At 43.5% G+C, this 18919-nt stretch overlaps 1 protein-coding gene across 5 annotated transcripts in view; it reads right to left on the bottom strand.

The window, feature by feature from the left end:
- LOC141749207 (contactin-4) overlaps window positions 1-18919 on the bottom strand; it is a 347767-nt gene that overhangs the window by 71405 nt on the left and 257443 nt on the right. For all 5 annotated transcript variants that reach the window (XM_074602291.1, XM_074602290.1, XM_074602293.1 and 2 more), the window contains 3 exons: window positions 15907-16110; window positions 7841-7943; window positions 7024-7208 (listed from right to left, as the gene is read on the bottom strand). In XM_074602291.1, coding sequence (XP_074458392.1) covers window positions 7024-7208; window positions 7841-7943; window positions 15907-16110 — 492 coding nt within the window. The remainder of the gene's footprint in view (window positions 1-7023; window positions 7209-7840; window positions 7944-15906; window positions 16111-18919) is intronic.

Raw genomic sequence — 18919 nt, 5'->3', positions numbered from 1 at the left:
ACACAAGATTTCAAGCATGATAATTAAAATAATTCAAATAAGGATATGAAACCATTCCATGCTACAACATTATATAGCGACATTATTTGAGCTAATGACAAGGTTTAATTTGTGACTGGTAGTAGTATTCTAGAAATAGTCCTTTGGATCATTTCAGCAGTGCTAAGGGAAGAGGAATTCTATCACATAATGGGTTTGGAAACATTCTGGCCCTATTAGGAGTATTTAGATGTTACTGGCCTTAGTTGGAAGCATCTCAGAGGAAAAATCTTGTACTGAAGAAAAAAGATTGCATGGAAGCTGATTAAGAATTCACCTAAGTTGCAAGAAAAATTCGTATGCTAAATCGATAAAGTGGAAAAAAAAGCTTAAAAATATAATCATGACTCTTACATAAGGACAGTTTTAAAGAAAAATATCCCCCTCCTAGGTGATGAGAGCTGTCTGGAATTTGTACTCAGGGAGCAGTAGAAAAACAATGGCAGCAGTTAGAAAAAAATCTCTTTACCTTTGATCACTTTCCAGTCTTCACCAATGCAAAGTGGGGCTTTTTAAACCAGGTGATTGGGAAAGTATGCCCAAATATGCCCTTACTTCTCTAAGAGCAAAATATCCAGAGTAAGTCTGTCCTTCTTTGTAATAAGTTGAAAGGCAAAAGCAGGCACTGGAAAGCTGGACCAGAAATCATGTCCTAAAAGGCATTTGAAAATGAAATGACACAGCCGGTGATGATGCATCGCATCAGAAATGAGTAACAAACCCAAAGAATTATGGGAGCAACATGAGAAATAAACCAGAAATAAATCTGTAGGACTTTGCAACCAAAAAGACTAAAGCAAATGAGGTACTAATACATATACAGAATCCAATTCTCGGTCGGTGTATATTGATTTCAGTGTTCCTAAGCCAATTTATAGCAGCTGATGACCTAGTGCAGGCTGTGTAATTCATCATTAATGGCAGATGAAAGGCTGAATGACTTGTCCATTACTATATCTATTCTAAGGAGATTGAGACTGAGCCCAGGATCAGAAAAGTCTAAAGACCAGAAAGACAAGCATAAGAAGTAAGAAAAACAGATGGGAAAAATACATGAGTAATTAAAAATAAAGAATGCAGCCAGTGTATAAGGTTTGTGCATGCGTCATCCTGGTCCAAATGAGGATATAGTTTCTGTAAACAAAACGCATATGTCCCTAATTTGTTATCCTTCCCAATGATCACAGGAACGTGAAACCAGGCTTTAGGTTATCACTTTTCCTCTCCTCTTCTTTTCGTCACCTTAATCCCTTCCTCCTGACCTCTACTGTCAATTAAGGACTATTTGAAATCTATACAACTCTCAAAGCTGTGCAAATCCTTCACCAAAGTCATCTGCTTGAATGTTGCACCTAAACGACCTCCATTTGCCTGCATCTTTGGAAAGTTCACGAGATACTGCCACTTGGTCAGGATGTCTCTTTTTGGCCTCTCTAGAAGGCCGACAGTTCTGCTTGGGACTAAAATATTAAATATCACAGGAAAAGAAACCGAGGGAAATGTGAAAGAGTTCACCCAGCTGATAAAAACTGCTTAAATTACCCCTAACTCTTATTTACCTCCCATTCCATAAGCTATTCTGCACCATTACGTGACTCTCTCCCCAGTTACTCCAGGCATCAAAGGACTGTAGGTATTACAGGCACATTCATAAAGACCAGTCCTCGGTGATTTAGTTACTTTTTTATCCCTGACACTCGAGACTGCAGCAACCCAGGGGAGTAAGGAAGATGTGGGGTGCTCTATGAGTAGCCTTCACACTTCATTTCTCATACCTATTTCTATTTTTGCTTCTCCTGCTGGAGAGCTATTTTTCCGAGGCAAAATTATAATAATTTGAGCACTTTTTTTGAATCTCCTAAAAATGGATTTCTCTATAAGCAGGTTTCCAGCAATCCCTTGGAAAAGGAAAAGCGGAGGAGAAGCATGCCTGCTCTCCATGCAGAAACTTGTCCTGCATGCAAGACTTCCCTTGGGCAGCAAATTATTCAGAACTCTAGAGTTACACCCTCCTGCACTAAAGTCTGAGAAGATACATATTCCACTGGCAGGAGTCGAGACGTCCTCCCTCTGAGTGGGGATTTTCCCCAGGGCGAGTGTAACGAACCGAGACTGGGCACTGCGACGACTGCTCCCAAGCCCAACCGCCCCTTTCTGAAAGGACGGATCTGGCTGCTGCCAAAGTGTACAAGTGGTGGTTAACTAAAAGTTAAATTGGTGCAGTATTCTGAAACAACACAAGAGTTGAGAACTTTAAATAAAATGAACAAGGAGAGGCTTGAAGGTGAAAAATCAATTGGTAATTTATCTGCGTAACAGGCAGCAAACTGGGTTTTCTGGTGAGGCATGTAAACTATAATTAATAATAATACATATTTGTCCTATTTATGTGATTTTTCTTGTATTTTTATCAGTCCAGAAATTCATTTTATTTCAAGGGGCTTTGAATTTTCAGCAAATAATTTGTGATCTGGTGCCTAAATGGAGTAGAGACATGCAACTCCCTGATCTTCACTTATGCAAATTTCCTTTTTAGACCTCCAACCATAATAAAGAGCATAATAACATGATTTACATTTGAGGTTGTTTTATAGAGTGTCATAAAGTAGCTTTCATACAAACAAAACCCAGGCCCGCTGATGAAAAGGGGACTCTCTTCACTGCAAAATTAAGGAGCCGCATAAATTCCTGGTGGGACTTTGATTTGAGAAGTATTTAATCTGAAAAGCAGTCCAGCCAATTAAATGACTTCTGCTGAATATCTTACAAAATGCTGCAAACAACTGTAATTAGTTACAAATAAGTCTGTCTCTCTCCTAATGCGGATGCTGCTGCGCTGACACTTTTAGAAACCTTTTTATCCGCAATTTTTTCCTCCTCGCCTTGGCTTGCCAGCAAGGTGGCAAGGTGCTGGGCAAGGAGTGGAGCCGTAGAGGGGCAGCAAGGCTCTTGTCCATCGTGGGAAAGGCACTGAGCACATGGATGAGCAGCCACAACAACACCTTAAGGGCTGGTTCTGCTTCTGCATCTGCCCATTGCCTCTTGTCCTACACTCAGGACAACCTTTGGGTTGTGACCGTCTGCCTGATGAAGATCTGACTGAAATGGCATCTAAACTCAACGTGAATGAAACAACGTCCACAGAATCACAGAATGGTTTGGGCTGGAAGGGACCTTAAAGATCATCCAGTTCCACCCTCTGCCCTGGGCAGAGACACCTCCCACCAGACCAGGTTGCTCCAAGCCCCGTCCAACCTGGCCTTGAACCCCTCCAGGGATGGGGCAGCCACAGCTTCTCTGGGCAACCTGGGCCAGGGGCTCACCACCCTCATAGTGAAAAATTTCTTCCTGATATCTAATTTAATCTCCCCTCTTCCAATTTACAACTGTTCCCCCTCGTCCTATCACTACATGCCCTTCTAAAAAGTCCTTCTCCAGCCTTCCTGTAGGCCCCCTTCAGACACCGGAAGGCCACAATAAGGTCTCCTCGGAGCCTTTTCTTCTCCAGGCTGAACACCCCCAAATCTCTCAGCCTGTCCTCACAGCAGAGGGGCTCCAGCCCGTGGAGCACCTCCATGGCCTCCTCTGGCTCCGCTCCAACAGCTCCATGTCCTTCCTGTGCTGAGGACTCCAAAAGCTGGACGCAGTACTCCAGGTGGGGTCTCACCAGAGCGGAGTAATGATAATAAATAAGTATCTCCTTGATGCTGGTTTTATGAATGAAAAGGCAATTTCTTTTTAAATTAGCTAGCTAAGGTAATCTGCTTACTGTATGTCTGCCAAAAAAAAAATAAAACTGTCGGCATTGCTTTTTGCTCAGGATATAAATCTTAGCCTTGTGGATGGTTATCAAATTTAAAATTTATGAGCAGCCAGATTAAAAATAGAATCGGGTCAATGGGAGCGCTTCCGAAATGCTGCGGATCAAACCACACAGCTGACGGGGTGGCGGACCCTGGCTGCCGAGATCAAAGGAGAAGCACAGACCCGAAGCGGAGGCGTCGGCGCAGCCAGGACCGCGGCAGGAATGTGCTTCAGCTGTGCCCATGCTGGGGACCTCACCTGCCTCAGCCACGGGGGTATCACTGGTCTGCGGGGAACAGGCTGCAAAGTCAGGAATGCAGCACAACGCGCACTTATGGCTGCTAAATGAGGGTGGAAAAGAAGAGGTCCTGCAGTTTCATTTGCTAGTTCTCAGGAGCTAATTTGAGGTACGTGGTGTCTGGTTAGGAATGGCAGACAGAACAAGCGACTTACGGCAAGAAAACAAGTGACGTGTCGTTCAGAGTTATAATAGTCAAGGAAACAGGTATAAGTCACTGTAATTGCATTAAGATTAACATGTTTTCTGTCGTGTAGGTCCATCCATCAAGTAGGACACACAGCACTCAGAACAAATGCTTTTGGAGAGCAATAAAACACAGCCTGTTGCAAGGGCTCAAAGCACAGAAAATGGAGGAAGAACAGATCTTGCATGTTTAATTAACCTTTCCCGCTGCAACGAGAATGTCAAACAACTTCAGTGTCACTGATATGCTAACAAAGGGAAAAATAAACATTGATACAAGAATGAAATACAGCAAAAGTCAACCTTCCCTGACAACTTCCAGGAGCACTGAAAGAAGCCGACAATGGAGGCAATGCTGGGTTATCTATAGCGAGCAGGCAAATTTGAACTTCTTTTTCTTTTTCTTCCTTTTTTTTAATTTTACACTATGCAGAGAAGCAGATAACTGGGTTTAAAGGAGTCATGCTGTTAGAGCCAGATTGGGATCTCCATGGCACACATCATGACAGAGCATCCCATCCTCCGGAGCGCTCCCTTTTCCAGAAGCCAGCACCGACCTGCCACGAGGCACCTGAAAAACTCTGCCAACATTACAGTTGTATTTCAATAACGACACAACACTTCTCAGCTTTAAATAGAAAAATGATTACGGAAAATCACTTTCTTTCAGTTTCAACTACTCGTATAAAATGTTTAGAGTGTTACTTTCCCTTAAAAAATTTCATTGCCACATGAAACTCCAGAGCCCAGCTTACCGAAAGCAAGTGTTTTTAAAAAGATCTATTTTCTGCACTAAAAGTCTGCCAAACACAAGCCTGAAAACTGAATACTTATAAACTAGCAACTCATCATCCTCAAGACAGCAACAAATTTCAGCCAATTTTCTTTAAAAAGCAGTAACTAGCAGAGGCGGCAGGCTAACACTTACCCACAGGGAACTCCTCTGCTCACATGAAGGAAAGCAGATGTAAGGATACTTCCCAGCATTAAAAAGAGAGAGGAGGACACTCCTCTTCCCATAAAATCCTGAGATGCTTTGGTGAAATGCCATCTTAAGTGTGAAAACCAGCACTAGCCATGGTGGCAGCTTTTGTGTAGGATCCCCCAGGAATGGCATCCACACTGGGAAATTCATTACGGTAATTAGATTATAATTTAATATATATGCAACGGTAGGAGTATACCAAAGGCTTGATTTACTGCTTTGCAAGGAAGGCAGGTTTGGCCATGGGTTGAGCAAAACTGCACAAATGATGAGTCTTTTCATTTACTGTCCACATGGGAAAAATCAGGAGAAACGCGCATTGATTGATAAACAGAAAAAAAAAAATCTTCAAATCTTTTAATTAAAAAAAACCCAGTTTGAATCAACCCCAGATTCCTCCCTTAGGACGTAAGATTTCACTTTGTTCTTGCTATTTCACTCCTTTTTAACAGTTTCTTATTTTTATATTTTACTCAATTTTAAAAGAAGTGTTCATTTAAAATGGAAGCCCCAAAACTTCTGATTTCTGAACAAATTGCCTTTTAGAAGTATTTCCAATTTTAAAACATCCCTATATATGCCTTTTTTAAGAAGAATTACATTACACCCGAATTCAATCCAGTTTTGCCAGGAGGGTTAGTTCCCAAACTCTTTTTCTGTGGCAAATTTACTATAAATCATAAACATTCTTCTCATCACTGGAGTTCAACCCAATCTTCCCTCAGGAACATTTTGAGGAGAAAAGACTGAATTTCTCTCCATGTGTTCGATAAAGAAGGACGCTCTATTATGCTTCTGAAGCTGATAAACAGGGCAGCAGCAAAACAGATTTGTATGGTGCTGGGGAGGTCTCTGCTTGCCTGTGTGTGGGGTATGTAACCTCCAGCATTCCCCCCTCCAAAAAATATCAAACAGAAACTAAGTACCAAACCAACAGCCCACTCGTACCTCTGAAAACCCTCCCTGTGACTCTTGTCCACCTCTGCATAGGTAAATCCACAGCAACTCAGAACAGCCCAAACTTTCCCCCTAGGAAGGTTCATCTCCTACAAGCATTTAATTTGCTTTGCAAGACGGGGCTGTTTCCAGCAGAAGTTTGGGGGTGAGCAGATACTGGTATCAGGACTAGAGGTACTAACGCATCTTCTACTTAACACAGAAGGCCTATGGAGCTGAATTTTCACATATATGTTGTGCCTGGACTAATGGCTGTGATGTGAGTCTACAACATCTTTGGGTGGAGAGGATTCTGCCAGCTCCTGCAGGGTTAAATCCCAGCTCTCCAGGCTGTGCAGCCACTAACCCCTCTTGAAAGCAGTCCTTAATTGGTTATAACCAATTAACATTTATCAACACAAGCTGGGGCAACACATCCATAATAAATCCCAAGGCGTAACCACCACGATGCTCCACCAGAATCACCTGCTTACCCTCACAGCCACAAGGCGGCAAATAAGCTGCTTGCGAGTGTTTTCTGCATGTTACCAGGCCAATGTCCTTCCAGTGACGTGCTTTTGTTCCAACTGCTCGGATTCTCAATTAATATGCACCATTCAGAGAGGTTTTATCTCAAATTACACTCTTTTTGAGATGTGCAGTTTGTAAAAGAAAGTAATTTTAAAAATACCCCCCAAAATTACTTTCTCACAAAATATTTCCTTGATATTGCACTTGCTAAAATAACCCCCCCGAAAGCAAGCAGACTGCTTACCATAAAATGTCAGTTGTCCTCGTGCCACATTTTTCCCTCTCACATTTTCAGCTACACACTCGTAGAGCCCAGCATCTTCTTGCTGAAAATTTGGGATTTCAAGAAGTCCACTTGATCTGTGTCTCCTGGCTTTTCTGGGTATCTGCTTCCCATCCGCCCTCCTCCAGCTAATCGTAGGGACTGGGCTAAAGAAGAGAAGTAAAGCAAAATAAGACTTGTAGAAAAAGCTGTGTGTCTTGTCCTGCTTTTGTCTGATCAACTTAACACTGCTTCATGTTTGAGGATGATGAAGACATGGTCAGTCTGAAGACTCTGGCACAGGATCTGGAGCAATTTTATTATGGGTGGCTTGTATATAATATAAATATACATAAGTATACCAATGGTGTATGTACCGCTCACAGTCTTAAAAGCAGAAGACTGTGTATTATAAAAATATTGTTTCGACGAAGTTGAATTTTGAGTTCTGCTGTGACAATACACCCATTTTCCTACCAGTCCCACATTTTATTTTGGAAGTGTTGCCAGTGTTTACTCTAGAAACAAGAGGTGTTTTAAGTGTTGCATGAGACCTCAGAACAGGAGATGCACAAACACACACATCTTTACAAAATAAGTTACATCTTCTCTCTTTCTTGGGAGTTTACATTTTTAGTGAGCAAAGCCCCTGCTCCCCAAGTCCCCCATCTGCTATGAACGCCCGCAGTAACTCACTCCTGCCGAGCAAAGTGAAGGACTAGCAAGTCTGGCAAACTCTACAGTGCAGCACTGAGAAAGTGAGAAGCTGGAGGAATAATAATAATGGATCAAAACTTACTTCCCCAAGGCAAAGCACTCCAGTTTCACTGTTGTTCCTTTCGCAGATGGAACCGTTTCTGGGAACTGCACTTCTATTTTCGGCTCGTACTCCCCCATCACCCCTGTGAACATAAAATAGATGCTAAGGCTTGGGTGAATTTTTGCAATAAATTCACAAGTGTTCCCGTGCTAGCGCAGAGCTGTTCTATACATCATTACTTGCCCAATTAATCCATTCATTTTAAACATGGCCTGTTTCTAACAGCCGTGTAGTGTGGGCTCTTTTCCCATTTATTGCCAGAGGAAAATCTGAACCAGCGCTCCACACCATCTGCCAAAGATTAAAATTTCTTCATGGCTCTGTTACTTTTTGCTTTTGAATATTCAGGATTTTTTGCAGGTAACTTGTGAAATAAGGAAAGCAATAATAAGGGAGGTTCACCCCCTTCTAGAAAATGAAATGCGGAACAAATAGCAATTAGAAAAAGTTTTAAAAGCACTGGAGCTAATCAAGGCTTCTATTAACTTCAAGGATTTAGATGTGCAGAGATCACATACTCTTCGGGTAATTTCTTTATTTTTACTGCCCCAGTAAATCATGTACTGTGGCAGCCTCTTTATGAAATTGTGTTTAAAAATTTGCGCACATAAAAAGGCCATTATATTCATGATAAATGGCTACATTTCTAGTCACTGTACTGTCTTAAAACCGGCACATATAATTTCACCAATAGTGATTATCAGCTAATTGATGATTGCAGTTTAAATCTTCACTGCGCGGCACTTCCTGGCCGTTGGCCAAGCACGGGGCTGGTGACGAGCGGTGCTGGATCAGACCAGACGAATCCCACCAGTAGGCACAAACAGAGAAATGGGAGAGCCTGGGAAATACAGAATTGAGATAGCACGAGTTGGCAGAGATACCAAGGTAAGCCAGGGCTGCTTATGGTGGCCCGTAATCACCGTGCTGCTTTCTGTCCCTCTGCTTTGCAAAGAGGATGCAGGAAAAGTCTTTTTTCTTGACTTTTTCACGGTTTTGAAGCTGAAAATGCTCAGTATGAGGGCTTACACCAAGTCTACCTTTACTTGTTGACCTGTATATTACCTGTTCTGGTGCAACAGCACGTTACATCATCTTTATTCCAACCCGCTAATTGCAAATAAGCATTACTACTATGCTATATAAAGAGTAGTTGCCGCACAACGTCAGTCATCAAAATTAAATGCATTTATTAACGATATGAACACTCTCTCCATAGTCATGTCCTGGCCAGCACATATAGCAGCAAACCCACGAGTCTGTGTCATCACTCCAGCATTTACACACTATACAAACAAGAATTAGGGGCACGCTGCTCGTTAGCCCTCTGCGCATTAACTCTGCAGCTCTGAAGGGCTGGAAATGTCCGTTACAGTTAACATCATGGAAATTCCTCTCTGTTCTCCCCATTGTGACTTTCCAAATCTTTGCAATCTTGCCTAAATTTCTCCAGACACCATGTTAAACATCTGCTCGGCAACCTTCAGCCAAGCCAAGCCCAGCTCCTGCCCAGCGGTGTCCAAAGGCAAGGCTGGGTGTGAACGTCTGGGAGCAGCAGCACCGTTTTGCCGATACTGGAACTTATTGAGATCTTTTCCCAGGACAGTATTTCCACGTTCTATGATAAAGACTGCAAATCTGGCAGAGGAACAGCTTTTGAGGATACGTTTCCCATGAAAGCCTGACAGGATTCAAGCAGCTGCTGGTTTTTAGGCTGGAGACTTGAAAAAACTACGATCTCCATCACCCTCCTCGAGATGGCTGAAGAGCTCCTCAGTGCCTGTGCCACCAGCCCCCCCACCACAGCCCAGGGGCATGAGCAGAGGGGATGCAGCTTCCCCCAGACCCGCTCTGCAGGCTCCGTCGGCAGCCATCCGACAAGCCGTGGGGAGACGACACGGCGGTCAAATAGCACAGGAGAAAGGGAGCCAACCCCAGGAGCTGCCTGCCCACCAATGGGCCAGCTACAAACCAGTCCTCAACAAGCAAAATCCATGAGAACAGTTCACAGAATCACAGGATGGTCAGGGTTGGCAGGGACCTCTGGAGCTCATCTAGTCCAGCCCCCTGCCAGAGCAGGGTCACCCAGAGCAGGCTGCACAGGAACGCGTCCAGGCAGGTGTTGAACATGGCCAGAGGAGATGACTCCACAGCCTCTCTGGGCAGCCTGTGCCACGGCTCTGCCACCCTCAAAGGAAAGAAGTTTTTCCTCATGTTGAGACGTAATTTCCTGTGTTCCAGCTTGTGCCCATTGCCCTTGTCCTGTCACCAGGCACCACTGAGAAGAGTCTGACCCCATATTGACACCCGAGACACATCCTTCTGCACCCCCTCCACTGCTGAAGCAGGAACTCCATGCCCTGCGGCAAAGCAGGCTGTACAGTGGTGCATGACACCAACGGGCTACTTGGGAAATTAAGGCAGAATGTATTATTAATATGTTATTGACCTGACAGAGCAAGAGATAGGAACGGCAGGAAGGAAAAATGGATTGTTTTGGCCTTGATTTCACTCATTCCTCTTAGTGTTCCTGTTTCTTTGCCTTGGGCTGGGTCAGGAGAGCTCTAATCCCAGGGTGATGAAACCCCAGACTGGGAAGGGAAGGCTACCTGGGGCTGCAGGACATCAGCCATGGCCACCGTTACCCACAGCCCTGCAGCTCTGGCAACTACTGCTGCCTCTTACAACTCCGAGGGCAGCTGTTTTACCAGCAATACTGCAAACTCCAACTACTTAAAAACCAGGACTCGTACCTGGAAAAATCACAAGGCTCCCAGTGCAATTATAACCTTCCTACATATATATATATAGGGTATGCTGGGAGTCCTGCTGTCTCTGCTTTATAGGAGAAACCTCCGTGCAGTTGAGATATCTCCATCCCGAATCCAAGACCATTCCCACACAGACAGTCCTTGTTATTCCTGCTGCTCCTGGGTGATTTAACATCTGACTTAGCCGTGCAAGCGGAAGGGACAGGGGAGAAAATAAAAGACTAAAACAGACATCAGGTTTGTAGCTTGGAGAACGCTTCCAGTGTCATGGCATATCAGATGCTCTACGTGTTTCCATTTCAGAGGCTTTTGTATTTTTCTTCCAATTTCAAGGCTTAAAAACATGCTTTTGGATGAAAGTCCCAGGAATTCAAAAGCAAGCTAATTTGTCTGAGGAGATGATATGCATTTCCTGACAACACCTGTGAAATGTTAAAGTTTAATTGGCCCATACAGCTGCCGCTGATGGTAATTTTATTCCAGGACTATTTCAGTTCTTTCCTACTATTACTGTTTTAATTCTGATGTAAAAAATTCAAAGCGCATTTTAAAAAGAAGTAAAGTACTGCAAGAGCGGCGGCTGTGAACCCCTGGGTGCTCCCAAGAGGCTTTGGCTGGTGTTTGCTGCTGGGTGGGGATGGCCCAGAGGGTCCCAAAGGTGCTGTGGTGGCAGTGGGGATGGCACCCCCACTACCCTTCAGGGGACACGGTGCAGAAACCGTGGCCTGGAGGGGACAGGGCAGCCAGGGGCAGCCAGATGACGGACACCGGTTTATTAAATGGAGGAGAGAGTGTTGCAGGTTTGTTCCTTTTCCTCCCTCTTTCCAGTCCATATTCCATGACGAGCTGCCAGACAGCTTGTTTGGGAAAGAGACATTCAAATTTAAATACTTTTTTCTGTGTGAGCTGCAGTAAGTGCTACAATCCTCGTGGACACTTTACTGCAGGCTCCAGGATAATTCTCAGCCCTTGGTGCCATATACATTTAGCTATTTATTTTGTTTCCCATCATGAAAATAGCTGAGAGACCCCTTCCTCCACAACTGGTGCCAACTGGTATGAGTCAGGAGTAACTCCCATCCCCGCAGAAGCCAAGCTGAAACACATCCTCAATACCTTGGTAAAACTAGAAAACCATAAAATCTTTTATTTTTTCCTTTTAATACACTAGTATTTACACAATGTGAGAGCTACTTGTCATTCCTCAAGACTTGTGCTGGAACACGGGGACGCATTTCAGAAGGACAGGTCCCAAACAGTAAATGTGCAGGTTTTGGGGACTGTGGCACTTACAGAATATTGTATTTAAATCTTCTGTCCACCTGGACCACAAGCATCCTCACCACCACAAATCCATACAGTTACATGAAAATATTTAAATAGGGGGTGATCGCATGCATTTGTGGGATGGAATTAAGAGGGACATAGGAAAAACATTCTTTTCCCAGCACAGACTGTACTTTGTACACTGTATTTATCACCATCAGATAACCTCTGTCCATAGACACTGAGAGTCTGAGCTGACACTGACCGCGACAGCTGCCTCAGCACCGTCTGTTCCTACCACCACCCCGTAACCCCCTACGATATTTATCACTCCAAGGAGCAAAAGCTATCTGGGGATAACTAATGGGATAAGAGCCACCTCCTGCTTCCACAGCACAGCAACAGGGGAAGGAACCTGGGTTCTGCCAACAAGAGCATGTACCGCCAGTTACAAAAAGCCACTGCAAACAACATCAGGAGATCTATAACTCCAGAGCCTTGCAGCTGAAAACTAGCAAAAGAGAAGCACAAAAGGCACAGGTGGGGAATGCAATCTGCCTACAGGATCTGATTTCATCCCCTACACCTGTATCTTTTCCTCTTACAGATTACAGTTCGACAGCCTGGCACTGCAAAGCAAGCAGTGCTTGAAAAAACATGCTGAAAAGCTGTTTTTTCCAGCATGATTACATTCAAGTAAAATAACCACGACAAAGATGGCAGGTATTCAACGTAAAAAGCCTAAATGATTCATGATCAAGTCTAGAAAAATTACTGCCATAAATTGAAGAAGAATGTGAAAAGAAACCTCAGGGTTCTCGTGGGTGAGGTTCGCTGCTTCTTGCGTCCCGCACAGCCAGCCCTGCAGTGGCGAGCTGCGCCCGGAGAACCGGAGCTCTTCAGTAGCTCCAATTCCAACAGTGGCTACAGAAAGAATACCCACCACCTAATTCATACACACAACCGCAGCCAGCAGGTTGAGGGAGGTGATTCTGCCCCTCTACTCTGCTCTCATGAGACCCCACCTGGAGTACTGCATCCAGCTCTGGAGTCCTCAGCACAGGAGCAGGACCAGAGGAGGCCCCGGAGATGCTGGAGCCCCTCTGCTGGGAGGACAGGCTGAGAGAGTTGGGGGGGTTCAGCCTGGAGAAGAGAAGGCTCCGGGGAGACCTTAGAGCCCCTTCCAGTACCTAAAGGGGCTACAGGAAAGATGGGGAAGGACTCTGGATCAGGGAGGGGAGCCATGGGACAAGGGGGAACAGTTTTAAACTGGAAAAGGGTGGATTTAGATGAGATCTCATGAAGAAATTCTGGATTGTGAGGGTGGTGAGCCCCTGGCCCAGGTTGCCCAGGGAAGCTGTGGCTGCCCCATCCCTGGAGGGGTTCAAGGCCAGGTTGGACGGGGCTTGGAGCAGCCTGGTCTGGTGGGAGGTGTCCCTGCCCAGGGCAGGGTTTGCAACTGGATATCTTTAAGGTCCCTTCCAACCCAAATCATTCTGCGATTCTATGATCTGTTAAAACAACTGAAATTCTTGATATTGAACAGCACAGGGCCAGCCAAACTGTGAGCATCCAAACTCTGTTTTCTTCCCACAGCTCTGGGATCGGGAATATTTAAAGTTTTTGAGTGAGAGATTATCATCAGCACAAAAGGAAAAAATCTTGTCTTTTTCTCTCTTTCTCAGTGTGAAATAATTAAAAAACCAAATATAGGTGCTATTCTTAGTTCTACATGACCAGTATTTCTTTTGGATAGTATCTTGCTCCACCATTTGTTTCTTTCAAAGTAACGGGGCTATGCATCAACTGCAGAGACCCATAATTAATTCTGCATGACAGCAAAAATGTTTTGGAGTTTAAAAATCCCTTTCATTTTGAAAAACAACCCAGAAATTTCACAAGGAGGTTTTTGTAAAGTGCCTGAATTTCTTCAGCATTCACAAGAAGTGAATCAATATGAAGCCAACCAGACAATAAATTAGAAACTTTTAGCAACAATCAATTTTATGGATGCACTGGAGGAGGTCGGACTATGCTGGCTGGGATGCCAGCCCAGGGCTGAGGGGGCTCAGAGCTGCATCAGCCCCTCCGTAACTGGGGAGCTGCCAGGGAACAGGGGACACCCTGTCCCTTCTCCCGCGCTGGCAGAGCCATGCAGGGGGGCAGCTCAGTATGCGTAAATTAATCGGGAGAGGTACGTTATTAATTTTTTTCCACTTAACTCACTAATTGAAATTAAATGGGACTGAAACATTAATTGTTGATGAGCTACCCTCCAAGCCTACTAATTTAATGATTAAGTGTTCTAAGGAAAATAACATGTCATATATATTAAGATATACTGGACATGTTAGGTATGAACACAAAAGATAAACAAGACAACTTTCCCAGTGGAAGCACGATATGCCTCGCATTTTCCTCACTTCTGTTGTTCACACTCGTGAAGCAACATATATAATTTTTCAAGTGTGATATTGAGTTATATTTGAATTTTATAAGGTTCCTTTACATGGAACGAAAAATTGAGACCAGCTGAGTTTTAAAATGAAGCTTGCCTATGATACTAGTGCAATCCTATTTTAAAATACACATTTAGCCCACGTTCAGTTTCAAGTACAGCCATCTTTGGCTCTACCGATACAACAGCACCTTCCCTGTTTAACTCAGGAATGTTATTCCCCAGCCCCTCAGAGGTTCAATTAAAGTTTCATATCTTTAATAAACAGCAGAGTGCACTTCAAAGGAATGGGAGAGCGTTCCTGTGAATTACCTCAGGAAGGCAATCAGTCCCTGTAAATAAAGCGGAGCGCGCGGAGGAGCGATGCACTGGGGAAAGCCCTTGGTGAGGAGGCACTTCACAATCAGGCACCTACCAATCACCCCAGCATCGCCCCACCTCGGACTGGAGGCAGATGTTGAGCTCAACTGTGATACATGGAAGCACTTTCAGCTAGGTAAGGGCTGCATAAAAGTCCCGTTAACGTAACACTTAGAAATATTTCCTCTTCAACACTGAAAATGTTAATATGAGAGAAATTTAAATATTCCTCTTTATCTTTCATACATTAGATGACTTATTCTGGATTCAGAGGGACAGATTTACTGTCACAGTGTTTACAGAGGTGCAGCCCCCCCGTAACAGAGAGAGGACCTGGCACTGAGCTGGAAAAGCAGCCGTCTTCTCCCCTTTCCCATCACCGACAATGTTTCCAAACTTCCCGTCCGCAGGAATCGTGTTAATGGGAAGGGGACGGCCACCAGCCTGAGGCTGGCACCAGCGAGCCCGTATTTTACAAGCAAGGACTTTTTGTCAAATACCACTGGGTGACAATGGATCTTCTTCTAGAAGAAATTTCTAATAATGCATTTCTATTTCTGGAACAAATGTCCTAACTGCTATCCTTTAAACAGACACATTTTAATTAATTTTAATTGCAAATTAACATGCAAATTTACTTTTCTTATCTACTTAAAAATGACAACGATACAAATCAATTCTCTGTATAAGTTTAGAAATCCTTCTTTGGTTTCTTCTTGCTTTTTTGTATTATTCCACAGACTACTAAAAATAGCACTAATTCTGCTGGGAAATACAGCCTGAGCTAACAGTTACCGAAACAACAAAGTGTTTTGTTCACTTCTGGGCTGCATGAAATGAGCAAAACCGTAGCATATCCAAACTCTAAAATCTATTTTGTTTCCTGTCTTTGGCCAAGTGTCACCAAGTGTTTTTCTTTCACAATTATTGCCTGATGCTGAGAGTTCTTCCAGTGATAGGAAGAGCAACCCTGGCCACAGTATCATAAACCCCGCCACTGCCTATGACTTTGAACCAAGGCTAAAGCAGAGGTCTCCAGCCTCACTCAATCTCTGCAAAGGGGAGAATCTCTCCCTTTACTCCAATATAAATATTTCAGGCCATTTCTGAATTTCTGGGTAACAGCCAGTCAAAGGGAACAAAACAACCTCTCCAACCCCGGCCCCCCATTCCCCTCCCCTAAGTCCTACCGTCGTTCCGAAGGATGAGCGGGGTGGGGGGACCCAGGACCCTGCTGTTGGTCACCATGTTTGTCACCACGCATGTGTAGTTGCCCACGTCTGAAGCTTCCACCTTTGCGATGTACAAATTCCCAGTCTCTTGGGAAACGAAGCGGCGATTGTCCTGGTGTACGAAGGTGGGGTACTCGTTGAAGATCCACGCGTAGGTGAGCTCTGGAAGCACAAGGTCCCACCAGTGTCAGTGACATGGTGCACAAGCCCACAGGGCATGGGCTGAGGCCGGGCTCCATCCCAACTTGGAGCTAAAGCCCTGAAAATGATATTCTCCCTGGCCCCTTTCGTTAGAGAAATTGGATATATCACAGCCCACGAAATGATAAAAAGGCTAACATTTTGCAAGTTCTCATCTTTACGGCTACAAATATAAATTTCCAACTGTGACGCTTCTGAGCCTGCACATGAATCTAATATTCTTGTTGCTCCTTCAAATTCTTCCCAGCCAGAATATAATGCATTTTACAAGAATCTCACCTTTTCCTCACGAACATTTCAGCCAAACTCATGACTTTTTTTCTCTTATTAGTTTTTTTTTCCTTAAAAGACAGTTTGGAGGAAGATCTGCCAAGCCATGTAATCACACACTGTACGTTTTATTCCTTTGGAATTTCTGAATCAGCAAAAACCCGAACACTAAATTAAGCCACTGTAATCTTCTGTATGAGTAATTAGATAGCACTCTGTGTTTTAAAAGTCATCTTTGGAAGTTATTTGAGCAATAAAAAAAATGAGCGAGAGAGATGCCGCAAGTGGTTGCAGAGTTTGTAAGTGAGGTCAATACAATATAACCCTATTATATTTGCCTAAGACTAATGCCCAAACATTCTGAAAATGCTTGAAGAACTAAAGTGAATACAAGTTGCTGTAGTTTTCCAAGGGAACACTAATTATGCTAAAAAGCATATTCTTAGTTTAATACTCTAATGAGTCATAACTGTAATTGACCTCAACTACCATTAGGTACTTTGGAAAATATATTCTGCCCTCACGTTCCACTGTTTACATCTGTAAGAGGCTGAGTGCAGATTGTTGGCTTTTATTTATTTATTTTTAACAACAGGATTGTAAAATGCCTGCTTAGACTTTTAGGAAGATATGATAATTATGTTTATGTAGGAATATCTAATCATCATATTTACACATGTGCATCTAATTATAAGTAACCTCATGCTGATGTCAAGAGGATACTCAGAGCAAACAAGGTACCACTTCTCAGCTGGCTTATTATTTTCTGCAAGTAGTTAAGTTTTTTTCTTAATTTACTCTTGGTGAACAATTATCTTGTTCCTCCAGAACCATCCAGCAATAGGCAAATAAACATCGCTGCCCTGGAATGCACAGAGGCATTTAGATGTGAGTGAATCTTCACACGGCAGGTTTCCACCAGAGCCCCCCGAGCTCCGCGGTACGGCAGCATTTTGCATCGACTGTGCAGTGGTGAATTGACCACACATTCCTCAGAAAATCACAAAACTGGGAAGACCTTTCTGGATCAACAATCCCCTTCCCAGCCTATCCTTCCCCAGAAGGTTACGTAGTCGTAGTCATAATTACACCCTAGAAGCAGCAAGGTTTTTGGTTCCTACTTTTCTGTCGTAAATTGGTATTACTTTAATTGCTAAGAACCCTCTAATTTCCAGGTTAAATATTTTCATTACTAGTCTATAGCTATGTGCTTCTGGGCTAATGATGCCTTCAGCTTAAAGTGTTCTTGCCTCTTTGCTGGTGAGAGCCATCAAGAGCCCTTCTACCCTAATTTTCAAGACAGGCTTTCCAATCCTGTGATCGTTGTAGTGGTTTTTCCTAGCCTCTGCCTTACTTAAAAGTCTTGTATATTTGTGTCATTTGAGCTGAGTGCTAGGTTGGAAATCCTGGCTGAGCAGGTCACAGGAGAGCAGAAGGCAAATGTAAAGTTGTGCAATAGTAGAGAGGTCTAATTAAGGAGAACATCAAATGGTGATGCTCTGGGATCCCTCCATGCAGAGGAATTCAACACAGGGGGTACTAAAGGAGACCTATTTCTATAGCGCACAAAACATCAAAATCTGCCCAAAAGCCATCTTCAAACTGTTAATTTGGCCACCTAAAAATGAGGCACATAATGAAGCTCTGATGTTTCACCTCTGCCTTCCTTTCATTACAACAAATATAGAGCACAGGGAATGACGCTGACTAGAGCATCTTTAAGTGCATTTGCTTGTGTAGCAACATGTAAATAAATACTATATCAAACTCACTTTGATTTCCTTAGAGATCCTAGTGCAATATTTATGGCTTTTCAAACTTGACGGATTTCTTTTGATAAGGTTTCACATACTAATTGCTCTGGAAGTGATAGACAGTTCACATCCTATAGGCAATTTCTAACAACTGTGTAAACAGACACTTAAAATCCAGCCTGAGATGGCTCCTGGTGACTGTGCATGATTGAAACATTTACCGAAGTTACAGCTACGGAGTCTTCCCGTACAAAGAACAAGCAGTAACAGGCAATTCCTGGTTCTCTAATCACACATTAGACTCTACATCCTTGAGGAATTTATTACAAACTTCTCCTTTCTAATTTGGCGGCCTTTTCATTTAATTTTGCCTCATTTACAACAATTTTAATTTCTCCTTTTAAAGCACATTCAAGTAGGTCTCTCAAACACAGACTATTACCAGAAGATTTCTGACCCATATTTGCCTTTTTTAAAGACAGGCAGGAACTCCACCAGCTGCCATCCCACCACCAGTAGCAGAGCATCTGCCTGGTCATCCACCGCAAAGATCCATCTTGGACTTCGATACCGTACTGGTCTTCATTGCCCTGATGACCTGGGTTTCCATGATAGATCAGAATGAGATGAAGATTTTTGGGTGGCTTATCTTCACTTCTGTAATGATTATCAGCAAGGACAGGAGGATGGAGAAGTTACTTGTACATTTTTGGTACAGATGGTCTATACGCCCTGGCTCAAGCCAT

Source organism: Larus michahellis, chromosome 10, assembly GCF_964199755.1.
Source record: "Larus michahellis chromosome 10, bLarMic1.1, whole genome shotgun sequence".
In the NCBI taxonomy this organism is placed as follows: domain Eukaryota; kingdom Metazoa; phylum Chordata; class Aves; order Charadriiformes; family Laridae; genus Larus; species Larus michahellis.
Note: the sequence above shows the minus strand (reverse complement) of the source record. Positions and strands in the feature narration are given on the sequence as shown.